We start from the raw sequence: 16,266 nt of genomic DNA, 5'->3' as shown, positions 1-16,266 counted from the left end.
TCTGTTCATGGGTCCTGCACAGTTAAAGTCTCCTCCCATCATCAGTTGGTGTGTGTCTATGTCGGGGATTTCTTTGTAAACTCCATTATAACCCTGCCTTCACACCCGCCCCCACAACTGTCAACCACCTGTGTGGCTAACGATGCCCTCTATGTGTCCTCTCAGTAGAAGCTCTCTCATAATCGGCGGGAGAGGACCTGGTGGGGGGCCGGACTTGAGAATCCTCACTTCCTTCGAGGAGCGGGCCCTGGAGGGACTGGTGTCGCCCAGGACAGGGTGGTCACCAACGTGGAGGCTGGCGGACGCCGCAGAGGTGAGGCACCACCAGGTTCCACCCGGAGGACCTGTCAAAGATGTGTAGTGATTGCCTGACTGACGCATTCCTCGCACTGACCACATGTCCATTCTCCCCCAGTTCCAGCAGCCGATGGCGCAGCCCATCCTGGGCAGCTCCCTCTACTGACTCTGGGGAGAACACCTCAGAGGAGAGCTTCAAGGACGCAACTGTTATACTCGCGGCACAGCTGTCATCCCCAGCCTCCACCAGCAGATACACACACCTCAGTGCAAAATGTTAGTCGTCAGGCTTCTGGGGCACAATCTGGTGAGCATCACACTGCTGCTGATGTACATCTGGTGGAGGCAGGAACCCCCCCCCCCCGCGAGACAGCAGTTGGAAGTCAGCTGGATCCCTGGACCTCTGAACAGAGTTACCCAGGGAACCAATCTGAATGTTCAGGGGGAGATGTCAGCGTTACTCCAGCAGTTCCATAGCCGATTGGAGGAGTCCCAGAGGCTACAGGCATAGGAGTGGCACTGAAGCCAACACTGCTAGGGTGGCTTCCACAGTGGAGAGCCTGGTGCACGATGTCGGCACCATGAGTGAATGTGTCCAAGGCATTGTGCAGTCGAGTCTCAGTAGTATGTCTGCCTCACCAGCGGATGTCACCCAGTACCAGGTCGACCTTGGTGGGGTTCTGTGGGACATGTCCCGCTCTCAGATGGAAATGGCGCGGTCAGTGTGGGATGTGTCCCAGTCACTGAGGAACATTGCCGAGGGCGTCAACACGATGGTGCGGACTACGGGGAACCACCAGGGCTGACAGAACCAGATGATGCAGAGGCAGCCGGGCCCTGAACCAGTTGCCCCTCCATCCCAAGGTGAACCCCAGGGCTTATGGGCTCCGACTGGGAGGAAAGGACGCGGAGTGCCAACCTAGGCCCATAGGGCAGCGACGGTGCCACCAGCACTCTGAATTCCACCCCTCTGATGAGGCCTTATCTCAGGATCAGCACACGGGACAAGGCATCACAGCTGTGCATGTGTCGTCGACAAGTGAGCCTGGGCCCTCCGGCCCCAGAAGATGCTTTCGCCAGGGTCATTGAAGGCCACGGGACGAGGTAAGCAGCTGGCTGCCTCCACCTCAGATGTGCATCCTGGGGAAACACCAAGACATGGCGGTACAGCTAGGAGGGCCAGGCACGTTGAGCATTACTGAGGGCACTGGGATAGATGAAAGGGGTTAGGTAGGTAGGGGTTGGGAGCCGGGGTGGGGGAGGCGACTATCAGAAATGGTGTATTGTACAGTACATTAAACAACTTTGTACAAACATCATGATGTCTGTCACTTTCTTCCGCAATGCGGGCTGACCCACGGACCCGTTGTCAGTCTCTCCAGGCAACCCACTCCCCATGGCACCCTCCAGCCGTGGTCATGTCCCTGGAGCTGTGTCCCATCCCCTCGGTGTTCGGATCTTGGCCGCTGTGTGTGGTGTTAAAACTTCCACACAGGGCCCAGGCATCAAGGTGCAATCGAAATGCTAGGCAATGACTCCCACATGCTACTTGGCAAGTGTCAAGAGCTCACTTAACCACGATTGCCTTCAGCCACGCAACCAGCGGCTCCAGCAGTCACTGGGGGTTATGGGTGATCAGTGGGGCAGAGATAGGGTTGCCTCTGGAATGGAGATTGGACCCAAGGGTTGCCATGGTGGTGCTGCGAGCAATTTCCACCAGTACCCCCCTTCCCATAGCAGCCCACCCCTGCATCGGGTCTCCCCAGCTGAGGGTCCCCCTCCCCCACAGTGGCAGCAAGCCCAGCACACCCGGGCTCTTTGCCTGTGTTAGCAGAGATGGCTGTTCATCTCCTTGGCTCCCCACAGAAACCCTTCTGTCAGGTTCACATTTTTGAAAAGGAGTACTAATTGGCATCAGTGTGAGCATTTGCTGAGGAGGCTGGTGAATGACAGGAGACCATTGAATGACGGGTGGCTCTCGTTAATTGTATGGAAATGGGCCTTAAAGTGGTTTATCTTGAATATATGACATATTTAACCATAACATTTAATTTTTATTAAATTATTTTCTTAAAAGTTACAAAGCCGATGCGTAGGGTGGACAGGGTAAACTCTTAATCCATCTCCTTGCTTGCTCGAAAAAACAATTCAAAGATCCAAGCTGACAAGATGTGTTGCACCCGATCTTCAGTTTGATCTTAGCCAAGGTCAAAGCAGGAATTATTAGAATCAAAGATGCACGAGGACCCAGAAAGAAATCATGTTGCTGACACTCCCCAAGATGTGTTAAGAAACTTTTATTTAGCTTTAATGGAAGCTACAGGAATTCTGCTTTGTAGGTGATGCATGTAATTTTATACATCATGATTTCCATACAGTAAAGGCAATAGTTTCCATTGGTACAGTATGCTGAAAGCATTATTAAAGAATTAACCAAATGAAAATTAATCTGCAGCAATGTAGAAATTTATTTTTTTGATTGTGCGCATTCCGACTTTAGCAGAGTAATTTCTTCGTCCCAAGGGATTGAAAGAACATCAAAGTTGCAAATTTTAGTCTGAAAAATAAAATTAATTGTTGGAAATTTGATAGCCTTTCCAGGATTTATTTGTTACTTAAACTATATCATAGTCATGTCTCCTCCAACAGGGAGTAGCTTAAGCCTGGAAGTAACTATTTCCAATGATGTCTGAGAATAGAAATAAAATTTTAATCCATTGGAGAAAATTGATGCAATGCTTAAATTGAAACCTAGCTTCACATCAGTATGAGCTTCACATCAGTATGAGCCATTCTGTTGTGAATAAATGCTTCCCCCCCCCCCCCCCCCCCCCCCAACAAACATGCCAGCATTATAATATTGGTACGTAATGTTGGACAAAACTCATACAATTGTATGATACAAATGGTCATCTCGCCAGAAACAATGGTAATGACAGATTATATAAATTTATCTATTTAATTAAAGATGGTTCCGGTGCAGCATGCCCTCGCCAGCAGCTAGATTTTCCATTCCTGCAGCTGGTCAACAGGGTTTCCAATTGGGGGCCACTCCACGCCATCAGGAAACGCGCAGGCGTGGGCGCGCTGTAGTGGGGCGAAGGATCTCGCAGGAAAGCGTTGCAAGTATCATCACTTTACCTTTCATTATATTTAGTTCAACATTTTAGACAAGGGAATAATCTATATTCAATCCTCTCCTACCCTTTCTAATAATCCTATTAGCACACAAGTCATGAAGGAGCTAGATATGTTCTAGCTAGAGCTAGCTTCTAGAAAAAAAAATAAAAACTACCGTCATAACTTAAAAGATTATATTTTGGCCTCAAGTAATGTTTGGAAAACTTTATTCCCATGCTGGCAACAGCACAAATGTCCTCTTTCATTCCACACCATTCCCAGGCACATATCTTGTACATCAAGTGGCTAGGCTGCCCCTAACTAATGAATTGGAGGAGCACAAAATATTCTGTTGCAAGTTATGAAGCTACTTGCTTCCCTTCAGGGAAAAGCTGCTGAGAACAGGTGTTACAAAACCAGTCCAGGATTGAGAAAAGCCTCTGCACATTACTTCAAGATCTGTGTGCTCAAAAATAAGTGGCACAGTGGTTAGCATTGTTGCTTCACAGCACCAGGGACCTGGGTCACTGTTGGTGTGGAGTCTACACGGTCCCCCAGTGTCTGCATGGGTTTCCTCCAGGTGCTCTGGTTTCCTCCCACAGCCCAAAGATCTGCAAATTAGGTGGATTGGTCATTCTAAATTGCCCTTCCGTGTCCAAAAAGGATAGGTGGGGTTACTGGGATAGGATGGAGGTGTGGGCTTAAGTGGAGTGCCCTTTCCAAGGGCTGGTGCAGAACCGATGGGCTGAATGGCCTCCTTCTGCACTGTAAATTCTAAGATTTTATGATTAAGTGTGCAGGATCCTACTCCAAGACATGTTCATTCTAATTTAAAGAACCCAAATCGTATAACAAAATTCGTCCTATGAAGCACTGGAATTGGCACAAAGAATGTTTTGTAGAAAAGTCGGGTTGAATTGGATACTTAACCAGATTGTGAATTTATACCCTAGCTCTGTGGGCCAGAGACCACCAAGTAGATCCCAAAATCTACAAATGATTGTAAAGACAAAATGTAGAATTACCTGTGGAGATTCATGGAGTTCACAGATTTGCAGAACAACAACATGTTCCAGACGGCATTGCGTTCTCGCCACTTCAACCTGCAGAATGTACTTTGTCCCAGAAACAAGCTAAAAAAGAAAGAAAATAATGTTTCAAAAAAAAGACAACTCCAGATTAGTGAAAATCTGAAGGCTTGAACCAAAATGTAAGAATGATTTTCTGCAAGTGTTAAATACGGTATACTCCCAAAATAATTATTTCTGCACAAAATGTAATCCAAATGAAGCAAGGGCAGACAGACAAGAATTTTATACCAGAAATTTTAATTTTCACAATTCAATTAAACCGTTAATCCTTCAATTGTTTTCTGTTGGCGTTCCTTCACTATGTACCTCTATTTCCAGGCAATCACAGAGATGGACATAGAAAGTGAAATTGAAAGCTGTCCAGTACAATTTGCTGTCAGTGATTTAACAGTTTGTGGCACTTTTCAGTGGCAAGTCGTTTCATTTGTGACCATTGAGAAAAGTCTATCAAAGCTATTGAGTTAAAACATACGCTGCGTTTCCAGTTTCTTAGTGGATCCACCCCTCCTGATCCAACAATACCTCAATTTCTTACACCTTTCTTTTCAAGTTCCTTCATCGCCTCCTCCTCCCTTTCTCCATAATCATAGAATTTACAGTGCAGAAGTTGGCCATTCGTCCCACCCAGTCTGCACTCGCCCTTGGGAAGAGCACCCCACACCTCCACCCTATCCCTGTAACCCCACCTAACCATTTGGACACTAAGGGGCAATTTAACATTGCCAGTCCACGTAACCTGCACATTTTTGGACCGACCACCCAGAGAAAACCCATGCAGATACGGTGAAAAACAAACAACACAAGTCACCCAAGGCCAGAATTGAACCTGGGTACCTGGCGCTCTGAGGCAGCAATGCTCTAGCCTATCCTAGACATCTGCACACTTCAGTTCCAGACTTTTAAGCATTCCCAATTTCACAATAGACAACCGGGCCTTTAGCCATTTGGCTTCTAAACCCATGAATTCCCTCCCTTAACCCTTTGCACCCCCTTTGCCTCCTTGGGGGTCTTTGACCAAGTTTTTAATCACCATCTGCCCTCAAAGCTTCTCCTGTGTCTCCCTAACAAGGATGTTTTAAAGAATAGCCTCTTGATACCCAGCTTGGGACATTGTAGGGTTTTACCATCTGTTTTTCAGCTCTAATAGGCATTAACCTAAACACACAGCACCTTTCCCCTTCCCCAGTTGCTTGTAGGGTTGTCAAACCTGCCCAGAGTTTGAAGGCAGATTCTCTTCCCAAACTCGGGCTCTTTTTATCCCTCGAGAAAGGAGTTGAACACTCGCCCTGTGCCAGGGGCTGAGTGCAGCGCAGCCCTTTACCTGATGCCGGGCAGATATGATCCTCACGATCTTGCTGGCGAACATGTCGTTGGAAGCCTTGTTGTACTCGGCGATGGCGAATTGCGCGGCACTCTGCACCTCGGGGCTATCGAGGGACACGGGCTCGGGCGCCCCCAGTAGGTTCGAACAAATGGCCAAAGACGCCAGCAACACAACAGCCACCGCTCCTCGCGCCCCCATCATTGCCATCTTATTCCGTCTCTTCAAAACAAAACACAACAGTCCGCAAGACGCTTCCCTCCGCTTTTATGGAGAGCGGCCGCAGTGCCGGGCTCCGTCCGTCACCGAGGCCATCAGCGACAGTCAGCCAACCCGCAGCGCTGGGAGGCGGCCCTGAGACTCTGACTGACACAGCAGACTGGATGGGCGGAGTTGGGCAATCGATGGCTGCTGAGTTCAGAACAGAAACGCCCCGTTGTGCAAGGACAAGTGGGCAGTTTACAAAGAGTCATCTCGGGTAGTGGCATCAGTGCCTTCCAAAAGTACTGTCCCAGCACCAGAGAAAAGAACAGCTCGAAGCACAACGTTGAAATTTGAAAGGAAATGTAGGAGCAGAGGGACCTGTGGGGTATTTGTGCACAGATCCTTGAAGATGGGAGGGCTGGTTGAGGCCGGCTTATATTTAAACCAGACAGAATCCTGGAATTGATAATGGGGCATGGCAAGGAAGCCATGATAAACCAGAATAAAATCCTTGTTCGGCCTGGGGACTAGATAACTTATAGCAAAAATGTGCTTTATTTGTAAAATATCTGAAGGAACATTACAAACATTTCAAAATGGCCATCACGCAAATGCAATAATATTCAGGTTTAGATCATGTTGCATTCTGAGGTGCTTCAATACAGTCAAAGAAACAATACAGACATTTCAAAATGGTGCAAAGGTATTTAAGTTTTGTACATAATAATCTTTATTAGTGTCACAAGTAGGCTTACATTAACAATGCAATAAGATTACTGTGAAAATCCCCCAGGGGCCACACTCCGACGCCTGTTCAGGTACACTGATGGAGAATTCAGAATGACTAATTCACCTAACAGGCACACCTTTTGGGACTTGTGGGAGGAAACCGGACCAGCCAGAGGAAACCCACGCAGACACAGGGAGAATGTGCAGACTCTGCATAGACAGTGACCCAAGCCAGGAATCGAACCTGGGTCCCTGACACTGTGAAGCAACAGTGCTAACCACTGTGCAACTTTGCCGCTCATAGACAATGTTATACTCTGGGGTACTTCAATACAAGTGTGATACTGTAAGATTCACCGTATACATTCAATATGAGTCATATGGCCTGAGGGAGTACTATACAATCTCCCTCCCTCAGTTCAGAATGGCTGAAAAGTCGTAGACAGTGACCTTTCCCTGTTGTGCTCTGCGGCGACTGTCCCAAGCTTTATTGCATCCCTCAGCACATATTCCTGGGTTTTGGAATGTACTGGTCTGCAACACTCAGTCAGGGAATGGATTCTTTGGATTTGTTTATTGTCACGTGTACCGAGGTACAGTAAAAAGTATTTTTCTTCGTGCAGCTCATTTGGTACATGAGAAGAAAATACATAATAGGGCAACACAAGATACACAAAGTAAATACATAGACACCGGCATCGAGTGAAGCATACAGGAGTGTAGTATTAATCAGATCAGTCCATAAGAGGGTCGTTTAGGAGTCTGGTAACAGCTACTTGCACTGGAAGACCGACAAGTTTTGGGCAGATCAAAGAGCGCTTTCACCGGAATGATGATCCTTCAGCAACAGCTGATGTTTGGCTTGGCTGCGTCCCTGGGAACAGCTCGTAGAGCACAGAATACTGAGTCACAGAGCTGCTCAGGATGAACCTTAACAAAAACCACCTGATCTCTCTCCAGACCTTCTTTGCAAAGACACATTCCACAGGGAAGTGGACAATGGTCTCTTCCACACCACAGTCACCTTGAGGGCAACATGCAGGTGGGGTGAGAGCCGGGCATGTAAGAAGGATCTGAAGGGAAGGATCTCACCACCAGCTAAGCTAGGTCTTGAAAGTTCTGGTGATGAGGTATACTGCTAAATGACCTTGACAGTCTGCCACCGTCTCCTTTTCCCATGGGGCCTCTAGGACGTTATGTGCACAATGCTGCTTGATGGACTTATGGTCAACGGTGTTTCTCTGCAAGAGACAAGTGGTATGGCCAGCCCCATCCTTCACAACACGGGGAATGGTAGAAACTCAGCACATAGTGACACTTGGTGTTTGCATACCGAGGATCTAGGCACAGCTTGATGCAGCCACACACAAAGGTGGCCGTCTGGATTAGGGTGCTGTTGGGCACATTTTTTCTCCCCTTTATCTGGAGGTTTGTACATCATGTCCTTTGAACACGAGTCATTTTCAAAATCCAGATGAAGCAAAAAATGGCTCTGGTAATCGTTACAGTGCAGGAGTGAGGAATGGGTCAGATCTACGCCACGGGCTTTTCCGGTGACGGTGATGGGCTGAGTGAACGCACATTAGGTGGCTCTCCTCCAGACCAGAACCATATAGGCACTTTTAGGCGAATGTTGCCCGAAAATCCGAAAGCAACTCAACCTTAACCATGAAAATAAAAGAATAGAACCAGAATGCCAGTGAACGGGAGCTCGAGGGGTCGAAGGGATGGCAGAAGCGGTGGAAAAAGCCACGAGCACCAGGCAGACGAGCTGGCAGACCCGCTAGGTGAGCGGTCCCCGGCCACCGAGAGAGAGGGAGGCCAAAGACCTGAGTATCTGCCTCCCCCCATCACCTGGAGATGGATGAAATGCAATTCTAATGGAGGAACTGGCCGCGATGAAAGAAGCGATAAAGATCTCCTCAACCTCACCTACATAGAACATAGAACAGTACAGCACAGAACAGGCCCTTCGGCCCTCAATTTTGTGCCGAGCCATGATCACCCTACTCAAACCCACGTATCCACCCTATACCCGTAACCCAACAACCCCCCCCCTTAACCTTACTTTTATTAGGACACTACGGGCAATTTAGCATGGCCAATCCACCTAACCCGCACATCTTTGGACTGTGGGAGGAAACCGGAGCACCCGGAGGAAACCCACGCACACAGGGGGAGGACGTGCAGACTCCACACAGACAGTGACCCAGCCGGGAATCGAACCTGGGACCCTGGAGCTGTGAAGCATTTATGCTAACCACCATGCTACCCTGCTGTCCCTACAACAAGGCGAAGTGTGTGTTCAGCACAAACTGCTTAGCCATCCTCGGGTATGTGGTCCAGAACGGAGTTCTGGGGCCTGATCCCGACCACATGCGCCCCATCGTGGAGCTTCCCCTCCCCCACTGCCCCAAGGCTCTCAAACGCTGCCTGGGGTTCTTCTCCTACTATGCCCAGTGGTCCCAAACTATGTGGACAAGGCCCGCCCACTCATTCAGTCCGTCCACTTTCCCCTTCCGGCCGAGGCACAACAGGCCTTCGTCCATATCAGAGCTGATACAGCCAAGGCCAGGATGCACGCAGTAGACAAGACACTGCCCTTCTGTGGTGGTATGGATATGAGCACTGCCAATGGTGCAGAGCACTGGCTTCCCATTGGCTCTGGCTGGTCATGTGCCTCTCGTCCGATTGGTCGGGACTAGTCATGTAACTGCTCTCCAATTGGTCGAGAGGCAAGTAGGCCCCACCTCCGAGGTGGGGTATAAGTACCCAGAGTTCCCGGCGGTCGGCCTTACTCTGTAGTCGACCACTGGGCTAACAACTAGCTGATTAAAGCCACAGTTCGGATCCTAATTGTGTCTTGAGTCGAATTGATGGTACATCACCTTCCAAGTAGAAAGCGACGCATCAGACGTTTCACTTGCCGCCACCCTCAATCAGGCAGGCAGACCCGTGGCATTCTTTTCCCGCACCCTTCATGCCTCAGACATTTGGCACTCGTCCGTCGAAAAAGAGGACCAAGCTATCGTTGAAGCTGTACGGCATTGGAGGCATTACCTGGCTGGCAGGAGATTCACTCTCCTCGCTGACCAACGGTCAGTAGCCTTCGTGTTTAACAACACGCAGCGGGGGAAGATCAAAAACGATAAAATTTTGTGGTGGAGAATCGAGCTCTCCACCTATAATTGCGAGATTTTGTATCGCCCCGGCAAACTCAACGAGCCCCCAGATGCCCTATCCCGAGGTACATGTCCGGGCCCTACACGAGAGCCTTTGTCACCCGGGGGGTCACACGATTGTACCATCTTGTCAAGGCTTGCAATCTGTCTTACTCCGTCGGGGAAGTACGGACAGTCACCAGGGACTGCCAGGTCTGTGCGGAGTGCAAGCCGCACTTTTACCGGCCGGACCGTGCGCGCCTGTTGAAGACCTCCCGCCCCTTTGAACGCCTCAGCATGGATTTCAAAGGGCCCCTCCCCTCCACTGACTGAAACATATTCTCAGTGTAGTCATTGAGTACTCCAGATTCCCCTTCGCCATCCCATGCCCCGATATGATGTCTGCCACCGTCATCAAATCCCGAAACACAATCTTCGCTCTGTTCGGTTTCCCTGCCCACATCCACAGTGACAGGGGATCCTCATTCATGAGTGATGTGCTGCGTCAGGGGTATCGCCTCCAGCAGGACGACCAGCTATAATCCCCGGGGAAACGGGCAGGTAGAGAGGGAGAACGGGACGGTATGGAGGGCCGTCCAACTGGCCCTACGGTCCAGGAACCTCCCAGCCTCTCTCTGGCAGGAGGTCCTCCCTGATGCACTACACTCCATCTGGTCACTACTGTGCATCGCTACGAATAACACCCCATGTATGCCTTTTTGCCTTCCCCAGGAATCCACATCGGGGTGTCGCTCCCGACTCGGCTCGCAGCTCCAAGACCGGTCCTTCTCCGTAGGCACGTCCGACTCCACAAGGCGGACCCGTTGGTGGATAGGGTGCACTTGCTTCATACCAACCCCCAGTATGCCCATGTGGCGTACCCCGACAGCCGGCAAGATACTGTCTCCCTCAGGGACCTGGCACCAGCAGGTTCCACCCGTACGCACTTCTCCGTCCCGGCGCCACCCTCCCCTCCCCCGGCGCTCCCAACATTAACCCCACCAGGACCATCCCTCCTTCCCCTGCCCACGCCAGAGGAAGAAGAGGATTTTGACACACTCCCGGAGTCATCCAACATCAGGCCAGCATCGACATCGCCGCCACCGTTACGTCGCTCCCAGCGGAATGTCAAGGCACCAGACCGGTTGAATCTCTAACTGACACCAGACTTTTCAAAGGACATTTTTTTTCTTTTCCCTGATAAAACCCTGTACATAAATTCACTATTGCATATAGTTCTCCACCACCCCTGCCTGACTAATTTTTAACAGGGGATGAATGTGGTAAACCACTGTTACACGTGTATTAGGTGATGTAAGGTCGGACCTGTACTACAGGTTCGCCGGTAGCCCCTGCCTGCTGGCTCCGCCCAGGAGGAGCGTGTCCTCTATTCAGCAGCCATTTCGCCAGCTGCTGTGGGAGGCCACACATCTTACTGCAATAAAGCCACAGTTGTATCCAACCTTAGTCTTTGTACAATTGATCGTGCATCATAGCTAACACAGGAAGAAAGGCAGCGAGGGGAGGTGCGGCCCACCTCCTGGCAGGGAGGGAGCGCCTGGCTGGGTTGGGGGGGAACGCAGGCGCAGGGAGGGGGATTGCACAGAGGGAGACAGGGAGGGGGTGACAAAGGGAGAGGGGAAAAAACACGAAGGGAACACAAAGGAAAGAAAGGGTTGTTTTTCAGATTGGCTTTGGCACATAAGGTGCAGGCTGAAGGAACGAGATGGCGCCGCAAGCAGCCACTTTGGAGGGTGCCTAAACAAAGGGAGACCTTCAACCATGCCCATATGTTCCGGTCTTGCCCCAGACTTACTGGGTACTGGACAGCCTTCTTCGAGGCAATGTCCAAAGTGGTGGGGGTGAGGGTGGAGCCATGCCCTAAAGTGGTGGTCTTCGGGGTCTCGGACCAGCCAGATCTCTTCATGGGGAGGAGGGTGGGCGCCCTTGCCTTTGCCTCCCTGATAGCCTGCAGTAGAATCCTGTTCGGTTGGCAGTCAGCAGCACCACCTAAAGCTGCAGACTGGCTGTCCGACCTGTCAGAATCTCTCCAATGGAGAAAATCAAATTCGCCATCTGAGGGTCGGAAGGTGACTTCCTCAAATAATGGGAGCCATTCACCCGACTGTTCCGAGACCTGTTTGTGGCTAACAAACAAACAAACAAATAAACATGTAGCCAAGAGCCAGGGGAAAGTAGCCAGGACATGATAGAAAGGAGGGATGTCTGGGGGAAGGGGGCGGCGCAAGAGGGAGTAGCCAAACCCAGCTGGAAAGAAAAGGGAATGGCAGAGAACAAGGGGGTGGGAGGGAAAGGGGGGTGGGGTGGAGGGTAGGGAAGGGGGGGGGGGTGGGGGGGCAGGTAGGGAGGGAGGACAAGGAAAGGGGCACAACAGAGGGGAGCCAGAAGGGAGGAAAGAGGAGGGAACACAAGCTAGGCAGGAAACGGCAACGACCACTACCAAGCACAGCAAGGCGAAAGAGAGAACGGAAGAACAGGAAGAAGAAACGACAGACGGCTGAAGCTGAGGCAAATGGACAAAAGCAAAAAAAAAGGACCAAGACGTGCAAGTTAGATAAGGGGCATCACCAGGTTTTGTTTTGCTTGTTTTGTATTAAAAAAAGAGAAGAAGAGGGGGAGGGGAAAGCCCTCCTTACTGCTATGTGTTACGAAAGTTTTCTTTGTTTTTTTATATAGATACTTCCTCTTGTTTTTTTTTGTTTCTCTGTGTGAACATTTATAAGTATATCATGTCTAAAACCCAATAAAAACATTTTTAAAAACCCCAAAAACAAAGGGAGACCCCAGAGTGCAGGGGCTCACCCATATGGCGTGCACACAGTTGGCGGCCATGTTGGTGGCCCCCTAACAAAGAGAAACCCCAGAGTGCAGGGGCATGTCCACCAGGTAAGTATGGTTGATCCTGCAGGAAGGAGCGGACAGAAACCCCCCACCAGGATTATCACGTGGAATGTCAGGGGACTTAATGGCCCAGTGAAAAGATCAAGAGTCTTCGCCCATTTAAGAAGTCTGAAAGCCTACATAGTCTTCCTGAAAGATACACACCTGAGGGAGAAGGACCTACTGCGGAAATGAGAAGGCAGAGTGGGACAGACAACACACTCGTGTTTTGGGATGAGGGCTCGGGGCCGTAGCTGTACTGATTATTAAGAAGACGGTGTTTACAGTGACAAGGACGGTCACGGACCCAGCGGGACGGTACGTCATGGTCAGCAGTGTCCTGATGGGGCACCGGTAGTTCTGGTAAACGTGTACGCGCCCAACTGGGACGACACAAATTTCATAAAAAAGACCATGGCAGAAATCCCCAACATTGAGATTCACCGACCAATCATGGAGGTGGGGGGCACTTTAACTGTGAACGGGACCGATCGAGCCCCAGAGAGGGGAAAAAGACAGGCATAGCTAGGGAACTGAGAGCATTCATGGAGCAGATGAGGGCAGTGGACCCAGGGGGTTTCTACACCCCAGTGAGAAGTAATTTTCATTATTTTCTCCAGTGCACACAGTATACACACATATTGACCTTTTTGCAGTGGGGAAATCGGTGCTTCCACAAATAGTAAGAGCGGAATACTCTGCGATAGTCATCTTCGACCACGCTCCACATTACATGGATGTGAGGTTGGAGACAGGGCGTGCCCAACGCCTCACGTGGAGGTTGGACATGGTCCTGCTGGCCGATAAGGTCTTCTGCCAGAAAATATCACAGGCCATAGGCTAGTACACCACTAACAATCAGAACAGGGAAGTCACACCTTCCACGTTCTGGGAGACACTGAAAACAGTGATTAGGGGAGAGATTATAGCCTATAAAGCATGTAGAGACAGGAAAGAGAAGGCAACCAGGAAGTAACTCATCAACTCCTGGAGGTTGACAGAAAGTACTCCGCAGCCCCGACCATAAAGCTTCTGGTGGAGCGGAAAAAGCTACAAATGGACTTTAATCTGCCATCCACCAGGAAGGCAGCGCACCAACTCCGCCAAACATTGGGGACCTTCTATGAACACGTGGACAAGGCTGGCCGCCTACTGGCTCACCATCTGAGAAAGCAAGCAGCCATGAGGGAAATAGCACAGGTGAAGGATAGCAGAGGCGGTCTGGTAGCTGAACCAAAAAAGGTCAATCAAACATTTGAGACCTTCCACTGAGGGCTGTACACCTCTGAGCCCCCCGACGGGGATGAGACGGTTCCTTGATGGACTAGATATGCCAGTCGTGGGGGACCATAGGCATGGGGAGCTGGAAGGACGAATAGGACTGCGAGAGGTCAAGGAGACCATTGACTCCATGCAGGCGGGAAAGGCACTGGGACCCAATGGGTTCCCTGTGGATGTCTATAAAAAATTTGCACCTGCCCTGGCCCCACACCTACAGGAAATGCTCGCGGACTCACTCGCAAAGGGCACACTGCTTGCAATGCTAACACAGGCCACGATATCACTGATACCCAAAAAAAGGCAAAGATCCGACAGAATGAGGATCACATAGACCCAACTCGCTGCTCAATATGCACACGAAGATACTCACGAAAGTCCTGGCTTAGATACTGGTATACCAGAGATGGTAACAGAGGACCAGACGGGCTTTGTCAAGGGTAGACAGATAACTGTGAACAACTGCTAAATGTAATAATGACCCCATCCGGGGAGAGAACACCAGAGGTGATCGTCTCCCTGGTGCAGAAAAGGCCTTTGACAGAGTCGAATGGAAGTATCTCATTGAGGTACTGGAGCAATTTGGGCTAGGCACGGAGTTCACCTCGTGGGTGAAACTCCTGTAAAATGCCCCTAAGGTGAGCATTCTGACCAACACCACAAACTCTGAATACTTCCAGCTGCACAGAGGCACAAGGCAGGGATGCCCACTGTCCCTGTTCTCGTTCGCCCTGGCAATTGAGCCTGGCGATCGCCCTGCGAGATGCAAAAGGCTGGAAGGGCATCCAAAGAGGAGGCAGAGAGGAGAGTCTCATTCTATGCGGATGACCTGCTCCTCTACGTGTCGGACCCACAGAAAGGCCTGAAAGCAATCATGAAGCTCGTGGAAGAGTTTGGGGCATTCTCAGGCTACAAACTCACCTGGGCAAGAGCGAGGTATTCCCAGTGAACCCGAGCGGAGGAGGGACAGAGCTGGAAAGTCTACCATTCAAACTGGCCCAAAGCAAATTCCGCTACCTGGGGAGGGGATTCAGATAGCCCATGACTGAAAACGAATCCACAAATGGAATCTGACCGAGCGACTTCCGGTGACGGCGGGCGGGAGGAGACCGCGCAACGGAGGGCTCCCGATCGGGAACGGCGAAGGTGCAGAGGAGGGACAGCAGAAGAAGATGTCAAGGGTCGGTAAGAAAACGGCCGTTAAAAGCTGAGGGCCCATCGGGGAGAGGAGAGGTCACCACCGGGTCACCAGGAAAAAAAGAGGCTGGAGCACCAGGGGAGGCCGCATTGCTGAAGGCTGAAGAAATAACCAAGGTAATTGCTGCAGAATTCGAAAGGCAGTTTACAGAACACCTGGAGGCGATGAGGAAGGAGATGAGGGAGGTTTTGAGTGTGCTGGTGGAGGAGGCGATTTCCCCGGTGACGACGGTGGTGGCGAGTGCAGTGGCGGAGGTGCGGGTGCAAGGGGAGGCGCTGAAGGTAGTGGAGGAGACGGTGGCGCAGCATGGTGATCAACTTACCTCGATGGGGAAGGAGATGCGGAAGGTGATGAAGGTGAACAAGGATCTGCGAGGAAAATTGAAAGACCTGGAAAACAGGTCCAGGCGACAGAATTTGAGGATTGTGGGGCTTCTCGAAGGAGTTGAAGGGCCGAGGCCGACGGAGTATTTTGCCGCTCTGCTGGCAAAACTATTGGGGGAGGGGGAGGATCCCTCCCGATACGAGCTGGATTGGGCTCATCGGTCGGGGAGGCCTGTACCAAAGGCGAGTGAGCCGCCAAGGGTAGTGACTCTGTGCTTCCGTAGGTACAGTGTGAAGGAGAAGGTCCTGTGCTGGGCCAAGCAGAAGCGGGTGGTGCAGTGGGCTGGAGCTGGTATACGTGTATACCAGGACTTTACGGTGGAGCTGGCGAGGAGGCGGGCTGCTTTCAATCGGGTGAAGAGGGCACTGTACATTAGCAAGGTGCAGTGCGGCATTATATATCCAACGAAGCTGAGGGTGACTTATAAGCTCAAGGACTTTTATTTTGGAACGGCAGAAGCAGCGGAGGAGTTTGCAAAGGCAGAAGGACTGTGGCAGAACTGAGAAATTGAGATATGGCCATGTGTCGATGTAACCTCATGACTGTATTTTCTTCTTTTTTGTCGCTTTTTTTTTGTTTCAC

General features: G+C 50.6%; 1 protein-coding gene across 1 annotated transcript; it reads right to left on the bottom strand.

Moving 5' to 3' along the window:
* Positions 1-2,578: 2,578 nt before the first annotated feature.
* Positions 2,579-6,172, bottom strand: LOC119970055 (cystatin-like). Its single transcript, XM_038804018.1, has 3 exons — positions 5,830-6,172; positions 4,443-4,550; positions 2,579-2,854 (listed from the first exon to the last, which is right to left on the bottom strand). The coding sequence occupies exons 1-3, from the start codon at positions 6,037-6,039 to the stop codon at positions 2,765-2,767; spliced, it is 408 nt and encodes a 135-aa protein (XP_038659946.1). The 5' UTR covers positions 6,040-6,172; the 3' UTR covers positions 2,579-2,764.
* Positions 6,173-16,266: the final 10,094 nt, after the last annotated feature.

Source organism: Scyliorhinus canicula, chromosome 1 (genome assembly GCF_902713615.1).
Source record: "Scyliorhinus canicula chromosome 1, sScyCan1.1, whole genome shotgun sequence".
In the NCBI taxonomy this organism is placed as follows: Eukaryota; Metazoa; Chordata; class Chondrichthyes; order Carcharhiniformes; family Scyliorhinidae; genus Scyliorhinus; species Scyliorhinus canicula.
The sequence above is the reverse complement of the archived record's forward strand: the minus strand, read 5'-3'. Positions and strand labels throughout refer to the sequence as shown.